At 44.4% G+C, this 10542-nt stretch overlaps 1 protein-coding gene across 2 annotated transcripts in view; it reads left to right on the plus strand.

The window, feature by feature from the left end:
* The window catches only part of LOC121290085 (phospholipase DDHD2-like), a 37753-nt gene extending 35275 nt beyond the window's left edge, over positions 1-2478 (plus strand). For both annotated transcript variants that reach the window (XM_041210241.1, XM_041210242.1), the window contains exon 17: positions 1581-2478. In XM_041210241.1, the coding sequence (XP_041066175.1) occupies positions 1581-1662 (82 nt within the window). In that variant the 3' untranslated portion in view covers positions 1663-2478. The remainder of the gene's footprint in view (positions 1-1580) is intronic.
* The last annotated feature ends 8064 nt before the right edge of the window (positions 2479-10542 follow it).

Here is a 10542-nt window from a genome sequence, read left to right on the forward strand (position 1 = left end):
CTACAACACTGGGTGAGTCTTGACCCTGAGTCACTGTCACATGACTGGGGTTAGCCCTGACTCAGGCAGCAGTGTCAAAAGTCATCGTGATCATGTCAGTGTAGTCCCTGGACCAGTGCTGTGTCAGAGCAGCTCTGTTAAAGGTTCTCTCTTGGTTAGTGTGAAAGGATTTTCAGAAGGACAATCAATGAGTGTTACAAAACATGACCCGGACTGAAAAAGCGTTCTTTCCTGAGAAATAGTCCCCTGTTTTTTCCTGGCTTACATTGTTCTGGCATATCAAGTGGAGAGAAACTGCAAATGCAGCAGATGTGTAAGTAAAACTGCCTTTATATGGCCTTTTGTTCATTCTTCCCCCTGCCCTTTGGCCACCATTGCTGGCTGTAGGTTCAGCTTGCCAGGACCCAAACTCTGGAGTGACTTCTCCTCTGGCTGTCTGCCTCCCTTTCCTTTTTGTGCCCCTGTCCTTGACTGAGTTTTCTGTAACCTCACCCTCTCTCTCTGATTTGCCCTTTTCTTTTGACCGATGCAGTGGGTGAAGTGGAGTTATTTAAAAAATCCAGAGGGAAACTTTAAACAACTGTCATAACCTATAATTTTAAGTGTTATGTTTGAGATGGGACTCTAAATTCAGGAATCAGACCACCAGTTCCCAAGGTTTTGCATTAAAGTAAATGAAACATTTTATTAGTTTACACAAGTTAAAATATATTTACACATGGCTACAAATTACTACTATCATAACTTTTAACCAATTCCTAAACTAATCTCCATTAAGACAACAGCGACCCATAGACTTAACCAAACACCAGGCAAAGCAGTTTCACCTTATGCATTCAAAATGAGGTTCTTTTCACTTTGGTTCCTGTGGAGACAGTTGGAGGTTTACAGCTGCCTTTTAATCTCACATTGCCTCTGCCCTGTATACCTGAAAACTGATGAAGTTATACCTATCACTGCCCATTGAATGTAAATTCTCATTGTATCACCAGCCTCCTCTAACAATAAAACCTCTTTCATGGTACCAATTTTATTAGTAACATAAACATCTTGCTTGGTATCTGCTAGATAGGTGTTAGTTTTCACCCCACTTCTCGCACGCTGTATTCAAAAAATGCAAATACACTCTACCTCTCTTACATCTCAAAATTAGTACTCATCAAAGCACCCAGACAAGCTGGCTTTAATCCAATTAAGACACACCCACAGACTAAACCTCTATTTTAAAATAAAAATAATTTCAAATAATAGCTTCATGACACCTATGTTTTTTTTAAATCTGATATACACTTCTTAAGAAGAGCTTTGGGATTTCATTTCTGTGTTGAAGCTGATAGATAAGTGCAAGTTGTTGTTGATTTAAGTTGCCTTTATCCTGACGAGTTAACCCATGGGAAAATGAAGAGCAGGGTTTGGCAGATGGCCCCAGTGAGCCTTTCTGCCTTTGCTGCTTTGCTACACAGCTTTGACTTTGATATCCTTTCACTCAACAATGAGATGCATCTTTTCTTTCACTTTTACCTTGATAAATGTTGCCATTTCCTTAGAAACTGAGTGAAACTTACTCTGTGCTCCTGCAGGGAATCTGAAGACACGGCACTGTTAATTCTGAAGGAAGTCTACCGGACGCTGGGAGTCAGCCTTGAACAAGCACAGCACTGATACACGTGGAACTTGAACGTACCATCACCAATAGTATGGACACTGATGGGACCTGGGAGAGGAATTGGTGTAACTCCTTCACCTTTTTAAAGTTAAGTCACGAATTTGGAGCAGTTTTCCTGACCTTACCTGGTTGGTGTATCTTCCCTCATAGAAAGCACATGGACCTGATCTGTCATCCAGCAGAGATGAGGTTGTTTTACAAACCTCTTGAAACTGAGCTTTCTGTCTGAGCAGCACTGAAGAGGGGCTGCCCCTCAGGGGGGACCACCAGTGCCTCTGTTCTCAGAGACTTTCTACTTTGTTCGCAGGTAGTGGAAAGAGCTTGAAGAAGCCCATGAAGCTGCCTGTGACTCATCCACAAACACAATTAATAATGACCATGAACTCTTGGGAGGCACCTCATGGAAGATTAACTTTGGCCAGTGAAAAGTTTGGTCTCCAGCATCTGAAAGTGTGAATTGCCCTTGACACAGTTTGCACACAGGAACTGTGGCTCTGATTGGACCAGTGTGCACAGATTTACTTACTGATTATTTTTCTCCATTTGCGTTGAAATTGCACTTGTAAGATGAGCAGGTTTCAACCAAAACATTGCAAATCTTATTTGATGAATCACCAGTTTACTATTGAGCTTCCTAAAATATGACTGACGGTAAAGCTGCTTTCTAACATCATTTTCAGATTTGGATGTTCTCTTCCTCACTCACTGAGAATACAAATCCTGCACTCTCAATACTTTGGGATGATTGCAGTGAACTGAGTGCAGTGTCACCTATGTACCAGCAATAAATACAAGACTATTTCTCAAGCCTATCCCTGTGTGTTGGAATTTACTGGCAGTGTGTGTTTTCTGAATTGTAGCTAGGGTATGGTAGCTGCACACTCAAGCCCAGACCTCCTTGGAAACACAAGAAGTTGAACAACACATCAGTCATAAACTTCAGGCACTCTTCCTATCTCCTCCTTGTCTTCTCTTCCCCTTCCTCCTCTTTCTTTCTCCTATTCTCTTCCCACACCCAGTCCCACCATCTTACTATTTCTTCAATTTTCTCTTCTGTCCTTTCTATAAACTATTTATCCATTTCCTTTCATGGTCACGAAGCCAGACAGTTACCATTTGTGATCTTTGACATTTTGATGGAGGGTTTCCTTTCCACCTCTGTTGCAGGACGCTAACAGACCCTTCTCCTGCTTGTAGAAAAGAAGCAAATGCTTCAGCCTCTGCAGTTGTAATGGCCACAGAAGAGGGGGGGCCAAGTTCTCGAGGCACTCATTGTGTTCTCACACCATCCCTGCGGCAGAGCTCAGGGCAGTGTCCATGGTCCAACTCCAACTCTCTCCTGACATTGAAGATGGGGGCTGGGGATTGTGGATGTTGCAGTGCTCAGTTCCAATCACAAAATTGGTGATGAGGAAGCACTTCCTGCTGACTGACAGCAAGACTTAGACACACTCTCACCTTGTGTCAAATAACAAATGGATTAGACAAGGGCCAATCCATGTCCAGAAAGAAAAGGAACCTTCCCTTCAATGGCACCAGTGTGATTGATAGGTCCTCCACCATAACCATGACCCAGAACTTAGCTGATTCACCCATGCCCACACCAAATCTTCACAAATCCTCACCATCTGACCCTGGGAATATCTTCATTTCCCAGGCTGAAATCTGATTATCACTTGGGGCAATGGTTACACAAAAGGGGAAAGAGAAAATCTTGCATTTATGCAATGCTTTTTCAGAATCATCCCAGAGCGCTTTGCAGCCAATGACACAGTTTGCAAAATGTAGCCAGAGTTTTCATGTAAGAGATGTGGCAGCCAGTTTGTGCACAGCAAGATCCCAGAAACAGCCATGTTACCATGACCAGATGATCAGTTTTTGTGATGTTGATTGAGGGATAAACATTGGCTATGTATGACTCTAACAAAAACTGCCCTCCTCTTATTGAAATAATGCGAGGGGGTCTTCTCATGTCAACCTGAAAGGGCAAGTAGGGCCTGGGCGGTGGGGCTCATAGCGTCAGGCAGTTTGACCCGGGGTTGGGTGCACAGAAGGATTATGTGTTGTGATAATGGAGTTGTTGCATAAATCATGTTACAAAATGTTTCTGAATGGCTGTGTGACAACATGAAAATAACAGCCTATCAGCCAGCCTTTGGGGAAAACGTGTGATATTTCCAGAATCCCACATCAGGGTGGGAGGGTCATGGAGAATACCTGTCCAGTCCTCCTGAGCAAATGGAAACTGGTCCAGGAGATATTGATATTGAATTAATCCACAGCAGACCTGCTTGTTTTCCAAGATGATCTCTGCCCCGCCCTGAGACAGCTCCAGCCCTCAGCAGAAGGACTGTACGTTAGTAGCTCTTTGAAAGAGCTGAACAATGAGTCCCACCTGAGACAGAAATGCATCATCAACTTAAAAAGTATCAAAAATATAAGTAATAAAAATCCATCATCAACTTCTCAAGGGCAATTAGGGATGGGCAATAAATGCTGGCCAAGCCAGCGAGGCCCACACAAAAAAACCCAAGCTTTCCCTTAAGTGAAAGGCAGGAGTGGGGGTGGGAGGGAAACCTGGGTGGCAGTCAATCAGAAGCAGGAGAAACAACTTTGATGTCGTACCGGAACATCATGTGCCACGGTCAAGAGGTAAGGAAAAGAATGAGATGATGTCACCAAGAATTGGACAGCTCTCTCAGCAAAAGCTTTTCAAGCAAAGGGGACAGTGACTGAGAGAATGCGTGTTTGCATCTCGCTGCTGCTGTTGTGTTATAAGAAGCAGCCGCAGTAGGTTTAATATTCTGTGGTCAAGAAGCTGGCTGTGTGTATTCAGGCATTCTGAAGGGGGAAGGAAGATGTGAAGTAACAACTCACTGATAGCATGCAGGGGACTCAGACTGGCAAAGGGCATGTGAGGTTGGTTTTGCATGATGCTACTATACAAGAACCCAGTTCATGGGTTTGTTGCTCAATTTTCATTATATGAAAAAGCTGACAGTATAATTTAAAGTACTCGAAAGGGAATGAAGATGTTAGGTGACAAATGGCATTCCGGCAAGGAAGGCTGAATGGCTTAGAAATAGAGAGTTTGCTTCTTGGCGTTGGAGGTTATGTGTGTGGATCAAGTTGGTGATTTTAGGTGGGGTGCAAGGGGCACCATGTTTCCAAGTCCTGTGAAATGCTGATAAAGTAATGATGAGAGCAGAGCTGTTCATTCAAAGCCTACAAGCTTAGTTTCCAACAAAGCTTCCTTGTGTTTCATTCCCATGGTGTAAATGAAGAAAAGGATTAAGATGGGAAGCATGTGAAACAGATTGGAACTGTTAAGTATCACCTAGTAGGTACTGACACTAAGCAAGTCTGAGTGGCTTGGTGAGTAGGAGAACTCTCTTTGTGTGGGGAAGTTTGTGTGCATGAAGTGAGTTCAAGTCCCAGTGGAGGTTTTAGCCAGTGCACACAGTGCACAGATTTTCATTTGAAAAGTCATGAAGGGATTAGAGATGTTAAGTATTAAATCCATACACCATGAAAGCAGAGTGGCTGAAACCTTCATGCATTAACAGTACAAAGAAGCCTGGTTCAAAACCAGCCAAGGGTGGTAAAGTGAGAAAGAGAGAGCTGGAGTGAGACTGTGTAGAAATTGTTGGGTTAGTGTAGGGCCTTGGCCCACAGGTAAACCAGCTGAAGATATAATAAAAACAGAGCTGAGTGAGGGAAAGGAAACAATAGGATAAAGTTGGAATAGTCCTGCTCCCCTGTATAGATGATGAGTGCACTAATTCCTGTTTTACAGCTCCCTCCACAGAGGAGAGGCATACCTGCCCTTATCCATATGGCATCCACTGGTGTTCTATTCTTCTCCTATGGAGAGAGACAAGGTCCCTTCACTTATCCTTGCTCCTCCACCTTCCTGCCCATTGTTATTCTGCCCCTGAACCACAAGCATCTTACCTAACCCCACTAGCCTTATACAGACTTACTTTTATTCATTATTACTGCCTTTCAGTAGGTTTGAACCTAGTCTCTACATTCTCTTATAGCAGGAAAGTGAACTTGTATCCTTTCAGCCACTCTGCCTTCCACAGTGTTAAAGTATTTGGATTTGATACTTAACATCTCTGCTCCCTTCGTGTCTTTCCAGATGAAAATATGTACAGTGTGCACACTGGTTAAAACCTCTCCTAGGATTTGAACTCACTTCATACACAAACCTCCCCACACAGGCAGAGCTCTCTTACTCACCAAGCCACTTAGCCTTGCTACTATTAGCATCTATTGGGTGATACTTAACATTTCCATTCTGCTTAACATGCTTCACATTCTAATGCTTCATTTATTTACACCATGACAATTAAAACCAAAGATCAAGATGTTGGAAGCTAAGCTGTAGTCTTTGAACTACACAAGTTCCTGGGATTTTTTTAAAGGTTTATTCTCCACATTGCTATTCTGTTCCCTGATCTGTACATGTGGTTTCCTCCCTCAATTAAAAGTGATTGAACCCATTCCTCACACAGCATCAACATTATAATACAAACATACAATCTATCAGCCACCTTGGGTACTTTGTACACAGCAGCTTTTGCACTCATACTCAGCGTTGCCATGTCATACTGTCTACCATAAAATGGAACTCACTTTGGAGCATGAAACCAAACTCAGCTGCTTCACTTACAGTTCCTGTGCTGGCCTTTTCACGACATTTGTATCATTGGAAGACAGTCTTTCCTCTCCTTGCAAAAGAAAGATTCACAAATGATCAAGGTTCAAGCTCTCTGCATTATGGGGGGAGCACTTGTCAGAATCAGCAGGATCTGAGGCCCCAGACATTAAGGACAAGGAAATGCAGAACAAGGAGATGCAATGGGAGTCTGAAGCATAATGGTCCCCAACACCCAGATCATTGAGCTGTAAAAGTGGATGAGCACAAAAGTTGAGGCTGACACTCAGTGCAGTGTTAAGGGAGAGCAGCACCATCGGAGGTGCCATCTCTCAAAAGAAAGGTTAGACCTAGGTCCCTCAGCCTGCTCTCTCTCAATTGGAAGCAAAAGATCCTATTTTGAAGAAGAGCAGGGGGCATTCTCCCTCATGTCATTATCCCTCAACAAACATTCTTAAATCCAGGATATCTAGTCATTATCACATGGCACTTTGTAGAAGTTGCAGTGTGCAAAGTGATGCCGATGTTTCTTCTATTACAACAGTGACTACACTTCAGAATTACTTCAGTGCATGGGTAAGGTATTTTGGGACATCCTGTGAGGAGCTATATTGATGAAAGTCTTCAGAAAAGCAGTTTGAAAATTCACAGCTTCTTTTCCACTCTGTGTCTCGGGCTGAGAAAATAGGGCATCTAACACATGTACAGGATTAGAGCACTGTGGACAGACCACATAAAATGCACTGATATTATCTCAAGACTTGTGGGAGAAAAAGTTACATCAATTTACTGCAACTCGAGGTGCTGAGCACGTGACATTTCCAATCGCTTGCTGGCACTTTCTCACCTCTTGGACTGGAGGCAAACCCACCCGCTCCTCCATTGCTTGATACACATCTTCTCTCAGAAGGGTCATGAGGACTCGAAACGTCAACTCTTTTCTTCTCCGCCGATGCTGCCAGACCTGCTGAGTTTTTCCAGGTAATTCTGTTTTTGTTTTGGATTTCCAGCATCCGCAGTTTTTTTGTTTTTATGATTATCTGTTATCTCATTGCAATATCTGAGCCACTTCCTCCCTTTCTTCAGCCTTTTCAGTACCATCACAACAACCTTTCTGTGAAAAACCCCCTCTGCCATTCACAAGGTCTCCTTTTCTAACTCAAATGGACCCTAACCCTTTAAACTGTTGCATTTTTGATGGTTTCATAATATTAGCTACAAATTCCCTTTGTTCGCCAGCAGTTTTCATTCAAGCCATCTCTCCATCTTGTTCATTTTTTTCTTTCTTCTGAACGATAAAGTTTTAGATTTGCCTTTCAAATTTAAATACTGTGGCTACAAGAGCAGGTCAGAGGCTGGGAATCCTGTGGCAAGTAACTCACCTCCTGACTCTCCAAAGCCTGTCCACCATCTGGAAGTCAGGAGTGTGATGGAATACTCCCCACTTGCCTGGATGAGTGCAGCTCCCACAACACTGGGGAAGCTTGACACCATCCAGGACAAAGCAGCCCCACTTGCCTGGCACCCCATCCACAAACATTCACTCCCTCCACCACCAACACACAGAAACAAGATGCAATGCAGCAACTTGCCAAGCCTCCTTCAACAGCACCTTCCAAACCTGTGACCTCATCGTCGTCACTCCCTGGAAATGATGGTGATGTCTGGCACGCTTCATGATTTGTGTGTCCACAGTTGGCTCATTCCGGAGCCACAGGCCTTTGGGCAGAGGTGACAAGTGTTGTCCTGAGCAAGAGAGGGTTCTCAAGCCAGGTATCCGCTCTCTTCTTACACTTTTCTCATCTCTCCGCAGCAGAGTTTACACGATCAGTTTCTGACTGAGTTGTAACTTGTTGGATGAGGCGCTGTCTGATGGCGCCAATGTCAATTTTTCCCCTTTGCAATGAGGCTTTCAGAATGTCCTTGAAACATTTTCCGTGTCCTTCTTGAGATCAGCTGTCTTCCTCAAATTATGAAGAGAGGATCTGCTTCAGGAGCTGATTATTTGACATGCGGATGCGGTGTCCAGATCAATGAAGCTGATTTCACAAGATGATGGTTGTGATGTTGGAAGAATCGGCTTCAGTGATGATACTGGAGTTTGTCCATTTGTCCTCTCACTTGACTTTGTGTAGCCTGTGGAGACAGCGATGATGAAAATTCTCCAGTGCCCGAGACTCACTGCAATACAGAAGGGTGGAGATATCAAGTGTTGTTGACTAAAGCCTTTGCCCTCTTCTGGAGATCTCCATTTTCAAAGACCCGGTTGTTAGGAAGGTTGCACTGGCACAGCTGGTTCTGTGCTGGATCTCATCTTCGATGGTGACCTTTTGAGAAAGGTAGCTGCCAAGATTGGGGAAGTGGACCTCCACCACCTTGAGGGACAAGAGCAACAGACACATGGGAACACCACCACCTGCAAGTTCCCCTCCAAGTCACTCACCATCCTGACTTGGAAATACATCACCGTTCCTTCACTGTCGCTGGGTCAAAATCCTGGAACTCCCTCCCTAACAGCACTGTGGGTGTACCTACACCACATAGACTGCAGCGGTTCAAGAAGCTCCTTCAAACAGAAAGCTCCCACAAACAGCGGCAATTATGATAATGAACAGATAATCTATTTTACTGAAATAAAAACAGAAAGTGCTGGGAAAAACTCAGCAGGTCTGGCACCAACTGTGGAGAGAGAAACAGAGTTAACATTTTGAGTCCATTATGACTGTTCTTCAGAACTGGAGAGAGGCAGAAATGTGATGGGTATTCTGTTGCTGAAAAAGGGTGGGTGAGGGGCAGGTGGAGCAAAATCGAAGGTCCGGGACAGGTTAAAGGGCAGGGGGAGGTTAAATGACAAAGATGTCATGGAAACAAAACAATTGGAGTAATCATAATAGGGATACTGGTTAAGGGGTTAAACCACAAGCATCACCCCACACCCCTGCCTCTTCAAATAATGCTATGAAATATCTGACGAGGGCACATGGAGCCTCAGCACAATGTCTCATCTGTGAGACGGCAGCGCTAACAGTATATCAGGTCCCCTCGGTGCTGCACTTACAGTGTCAGCCAGGCTGACATGCTCAAGTGTCTGGGGTGGAACGTGAACCAACAAGCAGAGTGTGGACACTGAATGGCCTCAGGCTCCAACCTGTCATTGTTCAAAACAAAAAATAAAAAATACCTGGAAAAACTCAGCAGGTCTGGCAGCATCTGCGGAGAGGAACACGGTTAACGTTTCAAGTCCGAATGACCCTTCAACAGAACTAAGTAAAAATAGGAGAGGGGTGAAATATAAGCTGGTTTAAGGGCGGGGGGGGGGGTGGTAGAAGGGGTCAGGGTGGTTGTTGGGACAAGCAAGCAGTGATAGGAGATAACCAAAAGATGTCACAGACAAAAGAACAAAGAGGTGTTGAAGGTGGGGATATTATCTCAAAGAATGTGCTAATTAAGAGTGGAGAGCAGGACAAGCAAGGTACAGATAGCTCTAGTGAGGGTGGGGTGAAATAAGACTAAAAGGACATAGGTATAGATTTAAAAATAATGGAAATAGGTGGGAAAAGAAAAATCTATATAAATTATTGGAAAAAACAAAAAGGAAGGGGAAGGAACGGAAAGGGGGTGGGGATGGAGGAGGGAGTTCAAGATCTAAAATTGTTGAACTCAATATTCAGTCCGGAAGGCTGTAAAGTGCCTAGTCAGAAGATGAGGTGCTGTTCCTCCAGTTTGCGTTGAGCTTCACTGGAACAATGCAGCAAGCCAAGGACGGACATGTGGGCATGAGAGCAGGGTGGGGTGTTGAAATGGTAAGCGACAGGGAGGTCTGGGTCATGCTTGCTCACAGACCAAAGGTGTTCTGCAAAGTGGTCACCCAGTCTGTGTTTGGTCTCTCCAATGTAGAGGAAACTGCATTGGGAGCAACAAATGCAGTAGACTAAGTTGAAGGAAGTGCAAGTGAAATGCTGCTTCACTTGAAAGGAGTGTTTGGGCCCTTGGACAGTGAGGAGAGAGGAAGTGAAGGGGCAGGTGTTGCATATCTTGCGTTCGCATGGGGAGATGCCGTAGGAGGGGGTTGAGGAGTAGGGGGTGATGGAGGAGTGGACCAGGGTGTCACGGAGGGAATGATCCATACGGAATGCCGCCAGGGGGGGTGAAGGGAAGATGTGTTTGGTGGTGGCATCATGCTGGAGTTGGCGGAAATGGATGAGGATGATCC

This window comes from Carcharodon carcharias, chromosome 17, assembly GCF_017639515.1.
Source record: "Carcharodon carcharias isolate sCarCar2 chromosome 17, sCarCar2.pri, whole genome shotgun sequence".
Lineage (NCBI taxonomy): Eukaryota > Metazoa > Chordata > Chondrichthyes > Lamniformes > Lamnidae > Carcharodon > Carcharodon carcharias.